This window comes from Prionailurus bengalensis, chromosome A2 (genome assembly GCF_016509475.1).
Source record: "Prionailurus bengalensis isolate Pbe53 chromosome A2, Fcat_Pben_1.1_paternal_pri, whole genome shotgun sequence".
Lineage (NCBI taxonomy): Eukaryota > Metazoa > Chordata > Mammalia > Carnivora > Felidae > Prionailurus > Prionailurus bengalensis.
Genome location: NC_057348.1, coordinates 10,607,117 through 10,633,256, shown reverse-complemented (window position 1 = coordinate 10,633,256; position 26,140 = coordinate 10,607,117). Strand labels below are relative to the sequence as shown.

At 40.3% G+C, this 26,140-nt stretch overlaps 1 protein-coding gene and 1 pseudogene across 1 annotated transcript; both read right to left on the bottom strand.

Moving 5' to 3' along the window:
• Positions 1–734: 734 nt before the first annotated feature.
• LOC122486559 lies at positions 735–1,695 on the bottom strand (annotated as a pseudogene).
• A 12,289-nt stretch (positions 1,696–13,984) lies between these two features.
• On the bottom strand, positions 13,985–14,968 carry LOC122486558 (olfactory receptor 7A17-like). The gene has a single exon (XM_043585912.1). It carries the CDS (start codon positions 14,951–14,953, stop codon positions 13,985–13,987), a length of 969 nt encoding a protein of 322 aa, XP_043441847.1. The 5' UTR covers positions 14,954–14,968.
• Positions 14,969–26,140: the final 11,172 nt, after the last annotated feature.

Sequence of the window (26,140 nt, the reverse complement as noted above, 5' to 3'; positions counted from 1 at the left end):
TTTCAAACCAGAGAAAAAAGCATTTCACATTTACTCCACTATATCCTCCTATCACATGATATAACATGCTATGTTATATATATGTTCTTAAAAATCCATACAATGGGGGCACTGGGATGGCTCAATTGGTTGAACATCCGACTTTGGCTCAGGTCGTAGTCTTGCAATTCATGGGTTCAAGCCCTGCATTGTGCTCTGGACTGACAGCTCAGAGCCTGGAGCCTGCTTCGGATTCTGTGTCTCCTTCTCTCTCTCTGCCCCTATTCTCCCCACCCCCCACTCTCTCTCTGTCTCAAAAAATAACTAATCATTAAAAATTTTTAAAATCCATGTGATAAAATTTAATGAGAGGCCTAAACAGTTTTAAAGATTTCTGGAGGAGGGGTGCTTGGGTGGCTCAGTCAGCTAAGCATCCAACTCTTGGTTTGGATTCAGGTCATGAGCCCAATCTCTGACATTGAGCCCCATTTCAGGCTCTGTGTTGAAAGCCTGTACACAGCTTGGGATATTCTCTCCATCTCTCTCTCTCCCTCCCCACTCACTCTTGCTCTCTCTCTCTCAAAATCAATAAATAAACTTCAAAAATCTACAGAAGAAATAGTTGCTCACAATGTATGAAAAACTTCTAGCAACCGAATACTGTAGAAAAATAAACTGCAGACTGTCAGCCTATGAACTGAAATGAATATCATGATCGAGCTCTTCTAGGGTTTTAAGCCCTGTGACTCAAGTCTTCATCCTGAAACAAAGAATCCTATATGCAGAGAATGTCTCTCGGCTAAAGAGCTTTCTCAGACCTTGCTTGATGTCTCTGTTCCTCAGACCATAGATGAAGGGGTTCAGCATGGGTGTCACCACTGTGTACATTACTGAGGCTATGGCACTTTCTCTGGAGTTTTGTGCAGCAGCAGAACTCAGATACACCCCAAGGCTTGTACCATAGAACAAAGAGACCACTGAGAGGTGAGACCCACACGTGGAAAATGCTTTATACTTGCCCCTCACTGATGAAATTCTCAAAATGGAAGTGACAATTCTAGAGTAGGAGGAGAGGATGCCAGTGAGTGGAACAACACCCAGAAGTCCACTTGTGACATAGATCATCAGGTCATTGAGGAAGGTATCAGAGCAAGCAAGTTGGATCACCTGCTTAAGTTCACAGAAAAAGTGAAAGATTTCCAGCTCTGTGCAAAAAGAGAGTCGCAAAATCAGCAAGTCATGTAATAGAGAGTTAAAAATACTCAATAACCAGCATACCAGGAGCAGGATGCCACAGAACTTGGGGTTCATGATGACCATGTAGTGCAGTGGCTGACAGATGGCCACAAACCGGTCATAGGCCATCACGGTCAAGAGGAAGGTGTCTAATCCTGCAAAAAGCATGAAAAAGTACATCTGGCTGAGACAGCCTTCGTAGATGATCACTTTGCTCTGCGTCTGGATGTTCAGCAGCATCTTTGGGACGGTGGTGGAGGTGAAACAGATGTCTGAAAAGGACAGGTTGGAGAGGAAGAAGTACATGGGCATGTGGAGGCGGGAGTCCGTGATAATGGTCAGGATCATGAGCAGGTTCCCAGTGAAGGTGACCAGGTACATGGACAGGAACAGCCAAAAGAGCAGTGACTGCAGCGCCCCCTGGTCTGAGAGTCCCAAGAGGATAAATTCTGTAACACAGGTTTGATTTCTTCCTTCCATGTAACTGATGAAAACAGCTGGAACAGACAAGATCCTTGTAAAGGCATCAGCAGTGATCAAAGAATGAAAAGAAATGCTGTGTTTTCAACATGACGCACTCACTAATTCTTACACAGTTCCCTACCAATCTCGAATATGTACCAGAAAATTTCAGGGACTCTCACATGCTCCCTGTTTTCTGTGAGGCTGAAACTGTTCACAATTCTTGTTCCTAATCAAAACAATTATTCAAAACAACGTTCTCCTCCATAAACTTCCTGAGACCTTTTTTTCACCAACAAAATAGCAAATTATCTTGTGACAAGTATTATCAAAAGCATTGCAAAAAGTAGTGATGTGTGTTTGACCTGAACAAAACCAAGTCTTGTGTGTGTGTGTGTGTGTGTGTGTGTGTGTGTGTCAGTCGGAGGGAGGAAAATAGATTATTTAAAAATCAATAAATGATATTTCAAGTGGTGGTTACAACTAATAAGTAAAATAATTCAGGACAAAGGAGTCCTAAGTTGAAGGGAAACCTGCCATTGTATCAAGTCTGATTAGGGACTTCTGACCTGGAAAATTAAGGGATATATGAACCTTGCAGATAACTTTGAGAAAACCAGCTAAGGCAGATACATCACATGCACAAAGGCCTTCAGTCAAGAGCTCACCCGAAACCATCAGGCAACATCAAAGAAAAAGTTGTGAGCAGAGCAGGTAACACAGTGGGAGTACGTGTTGGGTGCAAACAAGAGAGAAGAGCTCAAAGCCTCCTGCATCTTTAGAAACATTCTAAGGCAGTGGACACTACCGTTCAGTGTCGTGTTTATATTTATATGTTATATATGATGTCTGTCTAAAACAGGATACATTTTATGTAATGTACACTAATGGAACATAATTCATTCCTCCGTAATTCTCGGTCTTTCTACCTTTACTCTACATCGCTAGCTGCTCTAATTTCTGCATTTTCTATTGCATAAGACAGCTTCGGGTTGCTGTATATGCTTTATGGGTGTGTACTTCACTGAGCTATACACACATACACATACAAACAAACACACACACACAAAAGTGAGGGTAGGGAGAGAGAGAGTTCTCCATTATTGTGGTACTGTATACTCTTGTAGCTGAAGCACCGCTTTTTAGAAAGCAGGGGACAGGCTACACCATAAGCCAAAGAGCATCTTTCTTCTAGGAAAATTGCATTTTGTGTAGGCTTTCCAATGGAGCAGTCATGGCTAAGCACCACAAGAACCACACAGAATTAGAAGAATTAACATCAATCTTTCTCAACGTCTTCCAAATAAATTCAAAGGGGAAACACTTCTTACTTTATTCCATTGGGCCAGGATTGCACTGATACCAAAGCCATGAAAAGACATTGCAAGAAAAGAAAAGTAGAGAGCAATAATCCCAAGGTATATTCATGTGAACCGGTTCAAGCATAGCAGCCTTTTGATCATGGTGTAGAAAAGGGTTATGCATCATGACCAAATGGCATTTATTCCAGGAAGGCAATAAAACTCCCTCAGTGTAATACACCATATTAACAGAATAAAGGGTAACATAAGTATGTCCACAGATGGTAAACAAAATGTGACAAAATGGAGCATTCCTTAGACTGACAGCATTCAAGTAACTAAGAATAGAAGGAAACTTCCACAACACGAAATAGGTCATATATGTAAACCCACCTCTAAAACCATTCTGCAAAGTGAAACATTGAGAGTGACCTTTAAGATAAGGCAAGACAAGCATGTTTTTTTTTCATACCTTTTATGCAACGTGGTATATTGCAAGTTCCAGACAGAGCAACTAGCCAAAAAAAGGAAAGAAAAATAAGGAAACAAAAAGCATCAAAATCAGAATGGAAGAAGTAATATTGTTTCTCTTCACAAAAAGGTGATCTTATTTTTCGTTTAAAAAGATAGCATTGGGGCTCCTGGGTGGCTCAGTTGGTTGAGTGTCCAACTTCAGCTCAGGTCATGAACTCAAGGTTCATGGATTTGAGCCATGTGTCGGGCTCTGTGCTGACAGCTCAGAGGCTGGAGCCTGCTCCAAATTCTGGGTCTCCCTCTCTCACTGCCCCTCCCCCGCTCACACTCTGTCTTTCTCTCTCTCTCAAAAATAAATAAGCATTAAATAAATTTTTAAAAATAATAATAAAATAAAGAAGCATTAAAAAAACAAGAAAAACTGTTAGAGTAATAAACAAATTCAGTAAAGTTGCAGAATATAAATCAATGCAAACATAAAACTTAGGTGACAGATGGAATCCTACAATGGAATGTACCTGTGACAAAACAATCTAACTATATTATAATTGTATGACAGAATCTCAGTGAAGCAGGTAGGCAAAAAAAGTATAGAAAAACAAGATCTGGGAAAAGAGAAGAGTCTGTAAAACTGGACATGAAAGAAACTGCACAGAAACACTGCACCATTCTTGATAAAATGTGTCCCAGAGGATACTGTTAACAATGCTGATACTCCTGCACTGAAATTGAACATATAAGGAAATGGACAGTAAATGGTGGGAACGACATGATCACATTTGGTTTAGGACTTCACATGTAAGCAAGGTGGAGTAGCTCTTATGGTCCTTTGGTAATAAATTAGTTTGGAGCCATCAATATGAACTTACTTTAGCTTTTGTATTTTTATATAAAAATACAGAGGGTTACATATAGACACATGTATGGATGTCTGCATATACACTGAGTAGTGAACACTCATATGTTTCCTTGCCAGGTCAGTTGAGGGAATATGGAGACCCTGGTAGCAACAAGTAAGTACAGCAGGTACCAAGATCTTGAATCTAATCCCATATTCCAATAAAATAAAACAGGGCTCCTTGCAGAAATGACTGACTGTAGAACTCCAGAGGAACATACAATAAGCTGAATCTGAAGCATCTTTTCCTGTAAGACAGTAATGAAAGGCCACCCAAAAAAAGCCAAGAATGATGAAGACATGCCAAAGGGACATATCAGTAACTGAAGGAGCTCTCCATTGCCACAGCTGCAACAATCTGAGCAACAAAATAAAGTAGTATTGGGTTATAACACAGAGTATATAATGTAAATAACTGAAGACACAATCTCGAGTGCAGTAGAGAACCAATGGTTTACAGAAATATTCTACTCTTAAGGAGGTGGAAGATAACCACCACTACTTAGAGATGGGGTTGCCCATAGAAAGTCCCTACAGGAGGACAAGATGGAAAGAAAAGGGAAAGAGAAATCTGACAAACACCGTGTCTGCCAGGATATCAATGTCAACACCAATGAGAGTTAGTCATGTTGATAGTCTGAACCCTTGCTGTCAGGGAATGAACATGCCTCTTTCCCTCTCTAGTATTCTTGTCCAACATCCATGTCCCATTCTACTCATGAAAAGAAAGAATAATAAGGCCAGTCCAAAAGAAGATTTTTTTAATGCAATGCCTGACCACTACTCCTAACGCTATCAATTGCTTCAAGAACAAAGGAAGCCTGAGGAAAAAGTCACTGCGTGTGGAAGCTCAGCAGATATGAGAATTAAAAGTAACAGGTGTAAGAGAGAGTGTGTGTTCATAAGTGCAGAAACTGGGAAGGGAGCTTGGGAGAACCCTCTAAAGATCATAGCAGGTTTGTTCTGTAAATATAAAACTACACAAATACTAAATTTGATTAAAAACTAAAATTATTAACGAAATGCAAAATCTTTGGAAACACCGTGTTCTGAGATTGTCCCAAAGAGTCTGGTATATGCCCTGTATGACCAGTGTCGCTGCTGTCAGTAACTCTTCCCATCAGTAACATTAAATAATCATACCACATACAGTTTTTGAAATTTTTCAATGAAATGATGACTATATGGTATCTGCATTGTTTCTAGTAAACATTTAAGAATGAATGAAAAAATTCATCTGAATTTCTGGATTCACGATTTCCACCCCTCCGAGACCCATTCTGTGCCTGGTGCTGTTTCTATCCCTCAATAACACTCTCCCACTCTGAATGCAGCAATAGTTTCTTCCTCACAATAACCTGGGTCGTTTTTCCCTAGACAAGACCTGTCATAGCTGTCCCCTGACATAAAACCTGCACTTACACTTCACTAATTTCAGATTTCAATTTCAACCTTCTAGCCAAAATATAACATTGTTTGTTAATCTGACTACTGCTTACCCAGCCAGGTCCATTTGGATTCATTTTATCGACTATGCTTATGATTGCTGATCAGACGGTAAGAAGTGTTTCTAGTTCCCATCAGCACAACTCCCACTCTACTTTAATCTCTAAAATTCTTCCCCTGCTGTTTCTGGACTGCTCACACCCCTCCTCCCCACGGAAAGACTCCAACACCCCTTTCAAGGCTCAGCACCTATAGGCTTCTCTGCAAAGCCTTTGCTGACTCCTATGAAAGATTCTTCTTTTTTTAAAACAATTACAAATAAAATAAAGAGGTAACTTTTGGGGATCTACTTCCCCAGATTTCAATGCAACCTCTCATTATCACATTTATTCATTTTTACAACTCTCACTCTGTTTACACAATGAGTACCCTGACAGAAGAAACACTGTCTTAGTCATTTAGCTATTCATAGAATAAATAGTAGTGTCTACCACAAATTAATTGCTTGGAAAAAAATGCTTGTTGAATGACAATTAATAAATGGTTCAATAACAGTAAACAGTCACTCCCAACAATGGAAGGACCAGCAATGAAAACAGAGGAAAGACTGTTGAAACATGAAGGCCCACTGATGAAGCACTAACTCTGGAGGACAGATGGTTTAGTATATCTGGACTTTCCCTCCAGAATCAAAGCCTTATGGGCAGGGCTTGACATCACTAAACTCTCCGTAACTTATTGTCCCTGTCGATGCCCCCAAAATAACATCAGCTACAAGAGGTCCCTCCACTCATAACACATTTCTCCAGCACTTCTGAAGATTCTGTGGCTCACCCAGATGTTAGCACTGAGCAATGTGAAATCAATGACCGTGTCTCTCCCATGGATGATTGCTGTGGTTGGAGTTATGTCCCCAGGAAGGGAAGAGACATGGCCCCGCTCAGGAAGTCTCTAGAAAACACAGCTCTATGCTCGTATCACCTGAGATTATAGGAGTTACTTTCATGGGTGCAGCAAAGGCATTTTCAATTTTTGTAATTGTAGGGAATAAACTCCCATGAGTCTCATTAATGAAATAATATTGTGTCTATTGTCCCTGTAAGAGGCTTGGGTCTTTGGAGCTAGGAGAGTAAGATAGAATGCAAACTTGTCCCAGTGTTGGGACACAGCCTTGACATTCTCTGATTGTCTCTTATCCCATTAAACTCTCTTATCCCAGAAGGAGGTCCCCTGTCTTTGGAGCTTCTCACTAATAAGTCAGAGCACCCCATCATAAGTATACAATTCTGGTTTTGGAGAATTGTGTCCCCTAAATCTTTTCTTTCTCCCATCTGTACTCATTCTGTTGGCTCACAATCATGGAACTCCCAGCCTCCACAGCTTTCTTCTTTTCTCCTGCTTCTCCTTTCTCCTTCAATGTAGGCAATGTCTGTTTAACATCACTCAACCATTTGCTTCTTCAAGCATCTTACTAACACTTCATTAGCAGTTGTTTTACAGTAGGCACTAAACTACATCCCAGGAAGGAAGAAAGGTGTAAGAAATGGTCCCTTCTCTTGAGGAGTTCACAGTCTCCACAGAGCAAGGACATAAAAATAAATGAATGTGCTAACCTGAAGAGGCACTGACACCTGATGAAGAGAATACAAACACAGGTCACCTCTTCCAGGGGAGATAAGTGAAGACTGCACAAACAACCTACTAATTGTCCCGAGTCTTGGTGTGGGTGAAGGGGTAAGAGCACTCCAACAGGAAGTATCTGGGCAGCCAATGCGGGAAATACTTCATACTTGATGACCAGTCATCAGGGGGCGAGTATGACAACTCAAACATGACCCTGAGCAGTTAGCGTTCAGAGAGCAGAGATGCAGATATTTTGGCTGTCAGCTTGACACAAATTTAGGAAAATATCTGAATGTCAGTGCAGATCTCATGACGGGATGTCCAGGATCAAGCTCTCCCTGTGGAAAACTCATCCTGAGACAATGGTAGACACGGACTGTTGCTACTACAATAGTCTAAGAAAACTGTAGATGGAAAAATAGGGAATCAATGGACCCCTTTGAAGAGCAAAAAATAATAATAAAAATTATGTAAGTTTGCAACTTGGAGGGACCTAGAGGGTATAGTGCTCAGGGAAATGAGTCCGTTAGAGAAAGACAAACACCATTTGATTGCACTCCTATGTGGAATTTAAGAAACAAAACAAATGAACAAACATGGAAAAAAGAAGAAACAAAAAACCAGACTTTTAACACGGAGAACAAACTGGTGGTTGTCAGAGAAAAGGTGGCTATGGTTGGGTGAGATAGATAAAGGGAACTAAGGGTACACTTATCTCCATGAGCACTTAATAGTGCATAGAATTGTTGATGCATTACATTTTACACTGAAACTAATACAACTCTGTAAAGTATACTTCAATAAAAATCATGGTTGGGAGGAAAGAAATAAAATATTCAGAGTTACCACAATTTAATTTTTAAATGACCAGCTTTCACAACAACAATAAAAACAAAGATATAACTCAATGGAATAGGAGAAAGCCCAGAAATAAATCCTCATAGCTATAAGTGAATGATTTTTGAAAGACTGCCAGTACACTTCAATGGTAAATAGACATTCTTTCCAAGAAATTGTGATGTAAACCTGGACATACACATTCAAAAAGATGGAAATGACCCTTCGCTCTACCATCTACAAACATGACTCCAAATGGATCACAGATCTAAACATAAGAAATAAAACTGTAAATAAACACGTAGAAGAAAACATAAAGGTACCTCGTTATGACTCTGGATTTGACAAAGATTCCTTGGATATAACACCAAAGACACAGGCAACTAGAGAAAAAATTATGCCACCAAAATCAAGAATATTTGTGCACTGAAGGGCACTATTTCCAAATGAAAAGGTAACCCACAAAATGGAGAAACTACTGGTGAATCACACACCTGATAATAGATTAATATCAAAGTATGTACAGAATTTCAAGAATTCTTTTTAAAAAACAAACAACTCAATTTTAGAAAGGAAGTAATGATGCATCTGTGTGTCTCAGTTGATTGAGCATCTGACTCTTGACATCAGTTTGGTTCATGATCCCAGAGTTGCTGCACTGAGCCCCAAGTCAGGCTCTGCACCTACCGTGGAAGCTTCTTGGGATTCTCTCTCTCTCTAACCCCTCACTCCCAATTGCTCATACTCTCTCTCTCTCTCTAAAGTTAAGGAAAAAAAGGCAAAACTTTTCTTTAAATTCCAGTTAGTTAACACACAGTGTCCTATTAGTTTCGGGTGTACCATACAATTAATCCACACTTCCATAATAAAACTTTTACTGTTGGTGAGGATGTGGAGAAAGGGGAACCCTCTTACACTGCTGGGGAGAATACAAACTGGTATAGCCACTGTAGGAAACAGTATGAAACTTCCTCCAAAAGATAAAAATAGAATGACCCTTGTTGCTTTAGCATCAAAAAGAATAAAATCTTGCCATTTGAAATGACGTGGATGGAACTAGAGTATTATGCTAACTAAAATGAGTCAGTCAGAGAAAGACAAGTATCATATGATTACACTCATATGTGGAATTTAAGAAACAGAACAGACAAGTTTAGAGTAAGGGAAAAAAATACCCTAAGATAAAAACAGGGAGGAGGCAAACCATAGGAGACTGGTAACCACAGAGAACAAAGTGAGAGTTGCTGGAAAAGAGGTGGATGGGGGAGAGACTAGATGGGTGATGGGCATTAAGGGAGGCACTTGTTGTGATGAGCACCATGTATTCTATGCAGGCAACGAATCCCTGAATTCGACTCCTGAAACCAATTGTACACTCTATGGTAGCTAACTTGAATTTAAATAAAATCATGGAAGGAAAAAAAACAGAGGTACCTTCCAATCCAGTAATAGCACTTCTGGGTCATTACCCCCAAAATACAAAAACACTCATTCAAAGGGATAAATGCACTTCTGTGGTTTCAGCACTATCACTTACAGTAGCCAAATAATGGAAACAGCCTAAGTGTCATTGATAGATGAATGGATAAGGATCTGGTATAGACATACAATGGAATATTACCCATAAAACTGAATGAAATCCTCCCATTTGAAAAGACTTGGATGGAGCTAGTGAGCATAAGGTTGAGCAAAATAAGTCAGTTAGAGAAAGAAAAATACCACATGATCTCACTCATATGCGGAATTTAAGAAACAAAACAAATGAGCACAAGAAAAAAAGAGAGAAGAAGTTTATGGTTGCCAGAGGGGAAGGAAGAAGATGGGAGAAATGGGTGATGGGGATTAAGGAGGGCACTTGTTGTGATGAGCACTGGGTGTTTTACGGAGGTGGTGAAGCACCATATTATACTCCTGAAACTGACAGTACACTGTATGTGAACTATACAGGAATTAAAACTTCTAAATAAATTTTAAAAAGTAAAACTAATGGGGATCCCGGTTGCTTCAGTTGGTTAAGTGTCTGGCTCTTGGTTTCAGCTCAGGCTACGATTTCACAGTTTGTGAGTTCGAGCCCCACATCTGGCTCTGCACTGACAGCATGGAGCCTGCTTGGGATTCTCTCTCTCCCTCTCTCTCTGCCACTCTCGTCCTCATGCTCATGCGATTTCTCTCTCTCTCTCTCTCTCTCTCTCTCTCAATAAACGAATAAACTTAAAAAATAAAAAATACATGTATAAAAAATGAAAACATAAATATAAATAATTTTGAAAACCACAAAAGGAAAAGACAATGGACTCAAGAATATAGAGCAATGGCTGCTTAGCACATGAAAGATGCACAACATGACTAATCACTACAGAAATGCAAATAAAAACCATAGCGTGATACCACGCCACACACACTAGGATGGCTATTTGAAAACTAAAACAGAAGATGAGTGTTGGCGAGGATGTGGACAAATTGGAACCCTGTGGTGCTTTGCTGATGAGAATAAAAAGGGACACAGCTGCTGAAGCAAACAGTGTGCCAGTGACTCAATAATGTAAACCCAGAATTATCGTTTGATGTTGCAGTTTCACGTCTGGTTATATACCTACTTACATGCCCCAAGAGAATGTAAAGCATTGATATTTCTACACCAGAACAGATATTTCTACACTAATTTTCATAACAGATTTATTCACAGTAATAAAAGTGTGGAGACAACCTGAATGTCCATCAACAATCTCACAGATGAACAAAGTGTGGTGAACACAGACAGTGGAACAGCATTCAGCCTTTACGGTGAAGGGAATTCTGGCACAGTCTACAACATGGGTGAAACTCTCAAACACAAGGCTAAGTGTCAGAAGCCAGACACAAAAGGACCCGTATCACACCATGACATCTACCTGAGGTACCTAGAGTAAACAGTTTGAGACGGAGAAGGTAGGCTGGTGGGAGCCAGGGGCTATGCAGAGGGGCAATACAAACTTAGGATTTCAAGGAGAAAAACGTTCAGGTTGAGAGATGAGAAAGTTCTGGAGATGGGTAGAGGTGGTGGCGGCTCAACATTGAGAAAGTACTTAATGGCACTTAAGTGTATTTCAAGATGTTGAAAATGATAAATTTTATATATTTTTTACTCTGACCAAAAAGTATGACAAAAGAGTCACATACTCTAAAAGAACTTCGGTGGTGCCTGGGTGGCTCCGTCAGTTAGGCGTTAGACTCTAGATTTTTGGCTGAGGTAATGATGTGATGGTTTGTGAGTTTGAGCCTCACATGGGGCTCTGCACTGGCAGTGTGGAGCCTGCTTGGGATTTTCTCTCTCTCCCTCTTTCTGTCCTGTGTCGGCATGCTCACTCTCTCTCAAAGCAAATAAATGAACTTAAAACTTTTTTTCAGTGCCATAAATAGCTTAATATGATGTAGAAGAAGTAATCCAAAGTACAAGGAGACAAGGGCATTGTGATGGGTTTATCATGTGTGATTCAATACCTCAACCCTAAAGTATTCCCAAACTAAAACTTCAGACAACATAAAATTCATAAGATCATTGAGAAATAGCTTGGGTAGGGAAATAATATCTTCTTTGACAGGTTCTACAGAGCTTCTCTCCATATGACAAACTTACAATGGACATTCTGAAACTGAAATGCCTTTGTCCTCAGTTAAGGCCCTCCTGAACTGCCAGAGGCCATGACAGCAGTCCAAACCCATTCAAGGTATGCTATTCATAGTGCATAAGAATTAATCATTCTCATCAACATTGGTTGAGCTACCTGGATGTTTGCAAATGGCAAATTCATCATGGTGTCTCCCAGAAACAAAACTGATGGGAAGCTTACTAATGGCAGAACTGATTTGTGTAACTAACAAAATAAGCAAAACAAAAACAAAAACAAGAAAACAACCAACTCTAATAATCATGAAGGAAAGATTGACCTGAGTCACCACAATGAAGGGTCATAAACCTGACTATCGGTCCTGAGACTGTTCACTGACCCAGATCTTCAATTAATGGAACCATTTACACCGGACAGAAATCTGTAAAATGACAATGACATTACATTTTCCTCCAACACAACCCAAAGGCTCTGAGGTGATGGCACTGGTTAGCCTATAATGGTTCATGAGGACTGTGGTCTGAACTAAAATTGATAACTTGATACTGGACAAGATGAGAGGAATTATACCAGGGAAAGTGGCAAATATTCTTTATCCCTTTGTTTTTATTTTCTTCCTTTCTTCTTGCTTTCCCTGTTTCTTTTTGTCTTTGGTTTTGAGAGATAGTTCCATGAACATTTATCTGCATACTAGTGTTTGAAAGGACCTGTGGACCTTTAGCTGGAAAACTGTGAATCAGGTAATAGAAAATTACAACTATGCCTTACGATCCAAGTAGGGAACTCTGGGGAAGGTGAACAAGAGACATTCATCTTACTCAGTCTCACAAAGTACAGGTTAGGTCATAATTGTATCCTGCTCTCACTGCTAATTTCTGGGATGCAGCATTAGAAAAGATGGAGGTGGCAATAGGCAGAAAAGCCATATTGTGTTTGACATTTGTGAAGAGCCTGTATGGTAGGAGGTGTTGAGGGATATCACAAGATAGTGTTGCTGCCTACCAAAACATTAAAAGAAAAGTAATAACGCATCTCTAGGAAAATCACCAAGAATGACATCATCAAGGCCTGACAAATCAGAGGTTGCAATTTCTATTACCTTCCCACTTAATTTACGTTTAGGAATGTGTGAGGGAAAATTAGAGACTGCCTAATGAAGGTGGATTATTGTAAACTAATCACACAAGGTTCCAGGTGCTTTGGCTCTTCAGGATGTGATCTCCGTCCAAGGAGGATTGACATAAAACCCTTGAAACTTGTATACAACCTGTGATAGGCTCAATGATTTTCCTCCAGAAGTAGATATGTTAAAGATACCTGTCTTCAACCCAGAGAAAACCCATTTCACATTTACTCCACCGTCTCTTCCTATCACATTATAAGTACTCAATTTGCTATATTATGTATATGTTTTTAAATACCCATGCAATGGAGGCATCTGGGTAGCTCAATTGGTTGAGCATCTGACTTTGGCTCAGGTCATGACCTCACAATTCATGGTTTCAAGGCCTGCATCATGGTCTGTGCTGAAAGCTCAGAGCCGGGAGCCTACTTCTGATTCATTCATTCATTTTCTCTCTCTCTCTCTCTCTCTCTCTCTCTCTCTCTCTCTCTCTCTCCCCCCCTCTTTCTCTCTTGCTCTTGCACTAGCCCTCTCCCTCCCTCCCTCCTTCCCTCTCTCCGTCTCTCTCTCTCTCAAAATGAATACATGAGCATTTTTTTCCTAAAACTCCATGCAATGGAATTTAATGAGAGTCCTAAACAATTTTAAAGAAATGCAGAAGTGGGGTTCCTGGGTGGCTCAGTCAGATAAGAGTCCAACTCTCGATGATGGTTCAGGTCAACATCGTACAATTTGTGACACTGAGCCCCATTTCAGGCTCTGCGCTGACAGCATGGACATGTCTTGGGATATTCCATCAATCTCCCTCTGCCTGTCCCTACTAATGCTCCCCCTTTCAAAATAAATAAGCTTTAAAGAACTACAAAAAAATAGTTGCTTGTGATGTATGAAAAACTTCAGCTAACTAATAAGGTAAGAATATAAACTGCACATTTCCAGCCTATGAACTGATACAAATATCATGATCTAGGTCTTCTAGGGTTTTAAGCCCTGTTACTCAAGTCTTTATCCTGAAACAAAGAATCCTACATGCAGACAATGTTTCTCGGCTAAAGAGCTTTCTCAGGGCTTGCTTGATGTCTCTGTTCCTGAGACCATAGATGAAGGGGTTCAGCATGGGCATCACCACCGTGTACATGACTGAGGCTATGGCACCTGTGCTGGAGGTTTGTGAAGCAGCAGAATTAAAATACACACCAAGGCTTGTACCATAGAACAAGAACACAACTGAGAGATGAGACCCACACGTGGAAAATGCTTTATACTTGCCCCTCACTGATGAAATTCTCAAAATGGAGGCTACAATTCTAGAGTAAGAGGAGAGGATGCCAGTGAGTGGAACAACACCCAGGAGTCCACTTGCCAAATACATCGCCAGGTCATTGAGGAAGGTATCAGAGCAAGCAAGTTGGATCACCTGCTTAAGTTCACAGAAAAAGTGAAAGATTTCCAGATCTGTGCAAAAAGAGAGTCGCAAAATCAGCAAGTCATGTAACAGAGAGACAAGAACACTCAATAACAGGGATCCCAGAAGCAGGATGCCACAGAACTTGGGGTTCATGATGACCATGTAGTGCAATGGGTGACAGATGGCCACGAACCGATCATAGGCCATCACTGTCAAGAGGAGGTTGTCGATTCCTGCAAAAAGCATGAAAAAGTACATCTGGCTGAGGCAACCTTTGTAGGAGATCGCTCTGCTCTGCGTCTGGATGTTCAGCAGCATCTTTGGGATGGTGGTGGAGGTGAAACAGATGTCTGAAAAGGACAGGTTGGAGAGGAAGAAGTACATGGGCGTGTGGAGGCGGGAGTCTGTGATAATGGCCAGGATCATGAGCAGATTCCCAGTGAAGGTGACCAAGTACAAGGACAGGAACAGCCAAAAGAGCAGTGACTGCAGCGCCCCCTGGTCTGAGAGTCCCAAGAGGATAAATTCCGTAACATGAGTTTGATTTCTTCCTTCCATGTAATTGATGAAAATGGCTGGAACAGAGACAAGAACATTGGAAAGGCAGCAGCATGATCACAGAATTACAAGAAATGCTGTCTTTTCAAAATGCTTCATTCATTAATTCTTACATACTCCCTACCGATCTAGAATACACACCAGAAAATTTCAGGGACTCTCAAATGTCCATGTTTTCCATGAGTCTTAAATTGTTCACAATTCTTGTTCTGAATCAAAACAATTATCCAAAGCAATGTTCTCCTCCATAAATTTCCTGTGACCTTTTTTTTCCACCTGAGAAAATTTAACACGTTATCTTGTGACAAGTATTTTTAACAGCATTGCACAAATGCAGGAGGAATGTGTGTTTCACTTAACAAGACAGTCTCATCTTTGTGTGTGTGTCAGAGGGAGGAACAGAATATTAATAAAGGAATAAATGGTGTTTCAGGTGGTGGTTACAACTAATAAGGAAAAAAGTTCGGGACACAGTAGTCCTAAGTGGAAGGAAAACCTGCCTTTGTGTCATGACTGATCAGGGGCTTCTGAGCTGGAAAACTCAGGGATGCATGAACCATGTGGATAACTTTGAGAAAACCAGTTAAGGCAGAGAAATCGCATGTGCAAAGACCTTGAGTCAAGAGCTCACCCAAAACCATCAGGCAATATAAAAGACAAAGTTGTGAGCAGAGCAGGCAACACAACGGGTGTAGGAGTGGGATGTAAATAAGAGAGAGAGGAGCTCAAAGCCTCCTGTATCAGTGGATACATTCTAAGGCAATGTTGGGGACAGGCCAAGATGGCGGAGGAGCATGGAAGGTTTTTTGCCTCTCTCCTTACTGAAATGCAACTAAATCAACACCAAACCGTCTTGCATATCTAGAAACCTGATCTGAGGAATAACACAACAATCTGCACAACTTGAACCACGGAATTTGGCAGGTACACAGCGTGGAGAGGTGAACTGGGGAAGAGAGAAGCTATGGAGGGCAGGGAGCTGTTTTTGCTTGTGGAGAGAGGATGGAGATGGGGGAGAGTATAGGAGAAGCACTGCCCAACAAAAAAGCAGCTGGAGAGAAAGAGAAGGAGTGGACTGAACAAAAACAGGGAGAAGAGAGAAAGGAGAGGGTTTCAATTTCATGAAGAGGCTATAAACAGGGGAGCATAGAGTCTGAAACTCCAAAGCTCGATACCTGGGAGAGCTCTGGTGGGGAGGGCGTATCCCCAGAAACAGACAGCAAGGTCCGAGGGGTCCTCAGGCCACACGGGGAGAGGCAATTTCTCTGCTGGGAGGACATTTGGTAGAGGCCGTGCAGCCTCGCCGCAGGCAAAGGTCCCAGCAGACCCTGGAGAACAGCCACATTGCTGCTGTTGGAACTAGGATGGTAAGGGTGAAGCCTGGTGCCAGATGGGTGCTGTTATTTACCATAATCCCTGAAATGCTGCTACTACATAATCACACCAACATTTTCTGGGGCACCTGGCCACAATCTCTGGGCATCTGCAGCAGCACGGTCACACAAACGTACCAGGGGTGGGTGGGCACCATGACATTGCTTGGTGGACCCTCCCCTGAGGGTCTGAGAGGGTCAAAGCTGCTTGGCCCTCAGAAATGGGGAGTTTGTAAACATTGCTATATCTGAGATAAAATTTGGGAGGGAGGTGTCCTCTGGCAAGCTGACAGCTTGGTCACAGACAGTGGAGAAATGGGGAGTGGACGGAAGCCAGAGACAAGAAAGATTGCCAGTGCTTGATTGCCAGTCAGGGAGAGCACAGAGTTCTGATACTAGAGACTGGGTAGCTGGCTGACAGCATTTTCCCCTCCCACATATGTGCATACACACATGCACCACACATGCACCACAGTGATCAATCCCATTAAACTAAGCAGAGTCATCTAGTGCAGAACGGAGTTGCTACACCAAGCAGTGCCCAACTGGGCCAACCACAATCTAGAGGAACATGACCAATCTCTCTGCTGCTTAGTTTACAGACTATAAAGTGCTTCATAGTTTGACTTCTAGGGGAAACTGGATGTAATTTTGATCTTATTTCATTCTGTTTCCTGGTCCATCTATTCAATATTTTTCTTTTTCTATTCTTTTCTTACTGTTGAAACAAAGGGAAATTTTTTTTATTTTATTTTCTGTCTTTATAAAAAAGATCTTTCTTTAAATTTTTCTATTATATTTTTTACTTTTTTGTAATTTTTTAAAATTCTATTTGATTTTCATCATTTCATTTTATTCTACTTTGTTGTATTCACGTTTTTAAATTTCAAATGTTTTCAGTTTTTTTCCATTTTTTTTTCTTTTCTTTACCTTCATTCTCTATTCTATCAAGCTTCTTATAACAACCAGTCCAAAACAAACCTAGGAGCTAGAATCCTTTATTTTATTTTTTGTGTGTTATTTTTAATTTTTTAATTTTAATTTTTATTTACTTTGTTAATCCCTTTTCTTACTCCAAAATAATAAAATGAAGGAATTCGCCACAAAGGATCAACAGGAAAACATGACAGTGAGGGACTTAATCAACAGATACAAGCAGGAAGTCTGAACAAAATTTAGAATCACAATAATAAGAACACTAGCTGGGGTTGAAAAAAGCATAGAATCCCTTTCTGCGGACACAAAAGAAGTAAAAGATAGTCAGGATGAAATAACAAATGCTATACCTGAGATGGAATCTCAAATGCTTGCCATGGTGGTGAGGTTAGATGAAGCAGAGCAGCGAATCAGTGATATACGGGACAAATTTATGGAGAATAATGAAGCAGAAAAAAAGAAGGAAACTAAGGCAAAAGAGTACGATATAATATTAGAGAACTCAATGACTCATTAAAAAGTAATAACATCAAAATCATATGGGTCTCAGGAGATGAAAACAGAGGAAAAGGGGTAGAAGGCTGATGTGAGCATATCATAGTGGAAAACTTTCCTAATCTGGGGAAAGACACAACCATTAAAATCCAGGAAGCACAGAGAACTCCCATTAGATTCAACAAAAACCGACCATCAGCAAGGCATATCATCGTCAAATTCACAAAACATTCAGGCAAGGAAAGAATCATGGAAGCAGCAAGGGAAAAAAAGTATTTAACCTATAAGGGAAGACAGTTCAGGTTAACAGGAGCCCTTTCCACAGAAACGTGGCAGGCCAGAAAGGAGAAGAAGGATATATTCAATGTGCTGAATCAAAAAAAAAAAAATGCAGCCAAGAATCCTTTATCCAGCAAGGCTGTCATTCAAAATAAGAGGAGAGATCAAAAGTTTCCCAACAAACAAAAACTAAAGGAGTTTGTGGACACTAAACTAGCCCAGCAAGAAATATCTGGTAGGATCTCTGAGGAGAGAAAAGAGAAAAAAAATCAACAAACACTAGAAAGGACCAGGCAACACCACCAGAAACTCCAACTCTACAGGCAACAATATGAATCAAATTCATACCTTTCAGTAATCACTGATTAACAAAGATTAACAACACTGATAAGCCCCTAGCCAGTTTGATCAAAAACAAAAAGGAAAGGACTCAAACAAATAAAATCAAGAATGAAAGAGCAGAGATTACAACCAGCACTGCAGAAATACAAACAAAAATAAGAGAATATTATAAGCAAGTACAGACCCACAAATTGGGCAATGTGGAAGAAATGGACAAATTCCTAGAAACATATAAACGACCAAAACTGAAACCAGAAGAAATAGAAAATTTGAACAGACCCATAACCAGTAAAGAAATTGAATAGTAATCAAAAATATCCCAAAAAAACTAGAGTCCAGGGCCAGATGGCTTTGCAGGGGAATTCTAAAAAACATTTAAGGAAGAGTTAACAGCTATTCTTTCAAAGCTGTTCCAAAAAATAAAAATGGAAGGAACACTTCCAAACTCATTCTGTGAAGCTAGCATTACTTTGATTCCAACACCAGACAAAGACCCCACTAAAAAGGACCACTATAGCCCAAGTTCCCTGATGAACAGGGACACAAAAATCCTCAACAAGATACTATCCAACTGGATCCAACAATGTATTGAGAGAATTATTCACCATGACCAAGTGGGATTTATACCTGGGATGTGGGCTAGTTCAATATCCACAAAACAATCGCTGTGACATATCACATCAGTAAAAGAAAGGACAATAACCACATGATCCTCTCAATAGATACAGAGAAGGTATTTGACAAAATACAGCATCCTTTCTTGATAAAAACCCTCAAGAGAGTAGGGTTAGAAGGATCATACCTCAAGATCAGAAAAGCTGTATTTGAAAGACCGCTGATAATATCATCCTCATTGGGGAAAAGCTGAGAGATTTCCCCCTAGTGTCAGGAACACGACAGGGATGTCCACGCTCACCACTGCTATTTAACATAACATTGGAAGACCTAGCCTCAGAAATCACATAACATAAAGGAATAAAAGTCATCCAAATTGGCAAGTAGGAAGTCAAAGTTTCCCTCTTTGCAGACGACATGATACTCTATATGGAAATCCCAAAATATTCCACGAAAATGCCGCTATAACCGATCCATGAATTCAGCAAAGTCACAGGATATAAAATCCATGGACAGAAATCAGAGCATTCCTATACACCAATGATGAAGCAATAAGACAGAGATATCAAGAAATCTATCCCATTGACAATTGCACCAAAAAACACAATACCTACGAATAAACCTAACCAAAGAGGTGAAAAATCTATACACTGAAACCTATAGAAAGCTTATGAAAGAAATCAAAGAACACAAAAAAATAGAAAAATATTCCATGCTCCTGGATAGAAAGAACAAATATTTATAAAATGTTGTTACTACTCAAAACACTCTACATATTCAATGCAATCCCTATCAAAGTAAAGACAAAATAACTCTTCACAGAGCTACAACAAACAATCCTAAAATATGTATGGGCCCAGAAAAGACCCTGAATATCCAAAGCATTCCTGAAAAAGAAAACTAAAGCTGGAGGCATCATAATCCCAGACTTCAAGCTGTAATACAAAGCTATAATCATCAAGACAGTATGGTACTGGCACAAAAACTGACACTTATATCAATGGAACAAAACAGAGAACCTACAAATGGTCCCACAAATGTATGGTCAACTAATCATTGACAAAGCAAGAAAGAATATCCAATCGAATAAAGACAGACTCTTCAGCAAATGGTGCTGGGAAAACTGGAGCGCCACATGCAGAAAAATGAACCTGGACCACTTTCTTACACTATACACAAAAATAAACTCAAAATGGATGAAAGACCTAAATGTAAGACAGGAAGCCATCAAAATCCTCAAGGAGAAAGCAGGCAAAAACCTCTCTGACCTCAGCCACAGCAACTTCTTCCTCAACACGTCTCCAGAGGCAAGGGAAACAAAAGCAAACACGAACTACTGGGAGCTCATCAAAGTAAAAAGCTTCTGCACAGTGAAGGAAACAATCAGCAAAACTAAAAGGCAACCGATGGAATGGGAGAAGATGTGGCAAATGACATATTGAACAAAGGTTAGTATCCAAAATCTATACAGAACTTATAGACAAATGATCCAGTGAAGAAATGGGAATATCACATGAATAGACACTTTTCCAAAGAAGACATCCAGATAGCTAACAGACACATGAAAAAATGCTCCACATCACTCATCATCAGAGAAATACAAATCAAAACCACAGTGGGATACCACCTCACACCAGTCAGAATGGCTACATTAACAACTCAGGCAACAACAGATGTTAGTGAGAATGCAATAAAAGAAGGTTTCTTTTGCACTGCTGGTGGGAATGCAAACTGGTGCAGCCGCTCTGGAAAACAATATGGGAATGCCTCAAAATTAAAAATAGAACTACCCTATAAGCCAGGAATTACACTACTAGCTATTGAACCAAGGGATACAGGTGTGCTGTTTCAAGGGGCACAAGCACTCCAATGTTTATAGCAGCACTATAGACAATAGCCAAGGTATGGAAAGAGATCAAATGTCCAACAATGGATGAATGGGTAAAGAAGGTGTGGTATATTTATACACTGGAGTACTACTTGACAACAGAAAAAGTGAAATCTTACCATTTGCAACGACCTGGATGGAACAAGAGGGTATTATGCTAAGTTAAGATAGCCAGTCAGAGAAAGACAAATATCATACGACTTCACTCATATGAGGAATTTAAGGTACAAACGAGATGAACATAAAGGAAGAGAAGCAAAAATACTATAAAAGCAGGGAGGGGACAAAACATGAGAGACTCTTAAATACAAAGAACAAACAGGGTTGCTGGAGGGGTTGGGGGTGGGGGGATAGGCTAAATGGGTAGGGGGCATTAGGGAAGACACTTGTTGGGATGAGTACTGGGTGTTATACATAGGGGATGAATCACTAGAATCTACTAAAATCATTATAGCATTATATGCCAACTGACTTGTATGTAAATTAAAAATAAAATAAAATAAAATTCAGCCAACGGAAACTATAGTTCAGTCTCTTCTTTACGTGTATATGTTATATATGGTGTCCGTCCACAACAGGATACATCTTATGTAATATAGAAAAATGGAACATAAATCATTCCCACATAATTTTCTATCTTTCTCTCTATCTTTATGTCTACAGTTGGTCTAAATGCTGCATTTTCTATTGCATAAGACAGGTTCATCTTGCTATTTAAGGTTTATGGGTGTGTACTTCACTGATAAATTCTCTCTATCCTGTACACGTGCACACACACACACACACACACACAGTGACAGAGAGAGAGTTCTCCATTACTGTGGTACTGTGTACTCTTGTAGCTGAAGAAACATCTTTTAGAAAGCAGGGGACAGGCTACGCCATAAGTCAAACAGAGTCTTTCTCCTAGCAGAATTGCAGTTGATGATATTAGGCTTTCCAGCGGAGTAGTCATGGCTAAGGATCACAAGAACCACACAGAATTAGAAGAATTAACATCAGACTTTCTCAGTCTCTTCCCAAAAATTTCAAAGGGGAAACACTTCTTACTTTATTCCATCAGGCCAGCTTTGCACTGACTCCAAAACCACGAAAAGGCATTGCAAGAAAAGAAAAGTACAGAACAATATTCCCAAGGAATGTTGACGCGAAAATTTTTGACTAAGTGTTACCAATGCCAGCATTGCGGCCTTTTGATCATGGTGTAGAAAAGGGTTGTGCATCATGATCAAATGGCATTTATTCCAGGAAAGCAAGAACGGTTTAACTAATAAAACCCCCTCAGTATAATTCACCACATTAACAGAATGAAGGATAAAAGCACATGAGTATCTCAACAGATGGCACATAAAACATGACAAAATGGAGCGTTCCCTGATAGTAACAACACTCAAAAAACTAAGAACAGAAGGAAACTTCCACAACACGAAAGAGGTCATATATGAGAACCCACCTCTAAAATCATTCGCCAGAGAGAAACACTGAGAACACCCCCTAAGATGATGCAAGACAAGCATGTCTGCTTTCATACCTCTCATGCAACATAGCTTTGCAGCTTCCAGACGGAGCAACTGGCCGAAAAAATAAAAAAGAAAAGGAAAAAGAAGAAGGAAATAAAAGGCATTAAACTTAGAATGGAAGAAGTAATATGAGTCCTCCAGACCAGAGACCTGGCCCCTCTCACTCCCACAGTACTAGCTCTATCCCTTACCTCACTCACACTCTGAACTCAGCAATCGTTTTTTCCTCACAATAACCTGGGTCACTTTTCCACGGGCCGGTCCTGTTCCTACCGCCCCTGACATAGAGCCTGAACTTACTCTTCACTAACCACAGAAGGAAGCTTCAACCCTCAGGCCAAAGTGTCACTTTCTTTAGTAAGCTGACGGTTGCCTACCCAGCCAGGCCACTGTGGCTTCGTTTTGCAGAACCCGCAGCCCCTGCTTCTGATGGCTGGTGAGACAGTAAGAAGTATTTCCAGTCCCAGCAGCACAACTTCTGCTCCACTGAATCTCTAAATTTTCCTCCTCTGCTGGCTCTTCCTGGACTGCACACCCCTTGTCCTCATGGGAAGACCCCTACACCGCCTCCATGTCTCAGCCCCGAGAAGCTGCTCTGGGAAGCCTTCACTAACTCCCATCAAAGAGTCCTCTTTTCAAGAACAAATAAAATAAAGGGCCAATTTTGGAGGGTCTACTTCACCAGATTTCAATGCCACCTCACATTAATACGTTTATTTATGTATTTTTACCTCTTTCATTCTCTTGATACAGTGAGTACCTTGACAGAACAAACACTGTCTTGGTCATTTATTTATTCATAAAATGCTGAAAACAATGTTTGTTGAATGACTGCAATTAACAAATGGTTCAAAAATGATAGATAGTCATTCCCAACAATGGAAGGACTGGCAAAGAAAATGGAGGAAAGGCTGTTGAGATATGAAGGCCCATTGATGAAGCACTCACCTTGGAGGAGACAGATCAGGGAGAAGTGATTTAGTGTATACAGGGTTTCCCTCCACAATCAAAGCCTTAAGGGCTTGACATCACTAAACTCTCCTTAACTTATTATCCCTGTTGGTGCCCCCAAAATAACTACCGACACAAGGGTTCCTTCCTACCATAATATATTTCCCCAGCACTTCTGAAGATGTCACGGCTCACCCAGATGTTAGCACAGAACAGCGTGAAATCAATAACCCAGTCTCTCCCATGGTTGACTGATGCAACTGGAAGTTATGTCGCCAGGAAGGGAAGAGACATGGCCCCACCCAGGAAGGCTCTAGAACACAGCTATGTGCTCATATCACCTGAGGTTACAAGAGCCGACTTCATTGGTGCAGAAAGGCATTTTAATTTCTGTAGCCATAGGGAATGAATTCCCATGAGTCTCATTAATGAAATATTCTGTTGTCTCTCCTCCCTTTAGGAGACTTGGGTCTCTAGAGCTAGGAGAGAAAAATAGAAAGCAAACTTGTCCCGCTGTTGGTATTGGGACACAGACTTGGCATTCCCGGATTGTCTCTTATCACATTTAACTCTCTTATCCCAGAAGAAGTTGCCCTGTCTTTACAGGTTCTCCCTAGTAAGTCAGAGTCTCCCATAGTAACTATTCAATTTTGGTTTTGGAGAGTTCTATGTCCCCTTAATCTCTTCTTTCTTCCATCCATACCTGTTCTTTTGGCTCACCATCATGCAGCCCCCAGCCCCCACAGTGATTCTCCTTTTTTCCTGCTTCTCATTCTCCTTCAACGTGGGCAATATCTATTTAACATCACTCAACCATTTGCTTCTTTGGGCATCCTCTAACCCCCTCATTAGCATTTGTGATATAGTAGGCACCAAGCAATATGGTGGGAAGCAAGGAAAGTGTGAGAATGGTCCTTTACTTTGAGGGGCTCACAGTCTCAACAGGGCAAGTGACATAAAAATAAATGCAATCGTGCCATTTGCAATGACATGGATGGTGCTAGAATGTATCATGCTAACTGAGATTAAGTCAATCAGAGAAGGACAAATACCGTATAATTTCACTCATATTGGAAGTGAATTAACAAAACAAATGAACATATATGAAGGGTGAAAGAGGAGAGAGGGAAAGAAACCGCAAGAGACTCTTAACGATAGACAGATGGAGAAAGGTGGGAGGGAGATGGGCTAGATGAGTGTTGGGTGTTAAGGAGGGCACTTGTGATGAGCACTGGGTGTTGTATGTAAGTGATGAATTACTGAACTCTCCTCCCAAAACTAATATTTCGCTGCATGTTATGTACCTAAAACACAAATTTAAAAATAAAATGAAAAATACATGAATGCACTACCCTGAAGGGACACTGACACATCAGAAAAAGAGTACAACCCTAGTCAACTTTTCCAGAAGAGTTGAGTGAAGGCTGCACAAACAAGCTTCTCTTTGTCCCAACTCTTGATGAGGGAGAAGGGGATAAGGCACTCCAAGAGGAAGTATCTGGGCAGCGAATGTGGGAAATACTTCATACTTGCTGGCCAATAATCAGGGGGCAAGTATGACAACTCAAACATGACCCTGAGCAGTTAGACAGCCTGCAGAGAACAGAGATGTTGATATTTTAGCTACAGGTTTGACACGTACTTATGAAAACAGTGGAGTTTCAGTGTGGATTTCATGATGCGATGTCAGGATCAAGTTCTCCCTGTGGAAAACTCATCATGCAATCATGTTAGACACAGACCCTTGTTACTACAATAGTCAAAGAACACTGTAGATGAAAAAATAGAGAATAAATGGACATTTTTAAACGGCCAAAAAGTAACATTTAAATACTGTGTAAGTTTGCAACTTGGATGGACCTAGAGATATAATAGTGCTGAGTGAAATGAGCCAGTCAGAGAAAGACAAATACCCTTTGATGTCACTCATCTGGGGAACTTAAGAAATAAAATGAAGGACCAAATAAGGAAAAGACAGACAAAAAAACAGATTCTTAAACACAGAGAACAAACTGGTGGTTGCCAGAGAGAATGTGGGTGAGGATGGGTAAGACAGATAAAGGATATTAAGAGTACACTTATGTCCATGAGCTCTGAACAGTGTGTAGAATTGTTAAGCATTACATTGTACACATCAAATGAATATAACACTGTAGGTAAATTATACTTCAATAAAAACAATGGCTGGGGAAGGGTGAAAATACGATTTTCAGAGTTATCTCATTCTAATTTCAAACTGATCTTTTTTCAACAACAACAAAAACAGAAATATAACTCAACGGAATAGGAGGGAGCCCAGAAATAAACTCAAATATTATGACTGAATGATTTTTGGCAAGAGTGGCAGAATGGACAGCCTTTCCAAGATGGTGATGGAAAACCTGGATATCCACATGCTTAAAGATGAAGCTGGCCCTTTCATCTACATCTACCAACATGACTCCAAATGGATCACAGACTGAAGTATAAGAAATAAAACTGTAAGCACTTAGAGGAAAATACAGAGGTACATCTATATGCCACTGGATTTGACAAAGATTTCCTGGATATAACACCAAAGACACAGGCAACTAGAGAAAAATTTACTTTGGCAAAATGAACAATATGTGTGCATCGAAGGGCACTATTTTCCAAGTGAAAAGACACACCACAAAATGGGGAAAGATTGGCAAATCACATGCCTGATAATAGATTAATATCCAAAATTAATATCCAAATGGAAATGAATTTAAAAACTTCCACAGCAAAAAAAAACCTCAAATAACTCCATTTATTTTATTTTTTTTCA

Bases quoted from the DNA above. Each gene is read 5' to 3' on its own strand.
- LOC122486558 (XM_043585912.1), bottom strand. From the start codon at position 14,953: ATGGAAGGAAGAAATCAAACTCATGTTACGGAATTTATCCTCTTGGGA.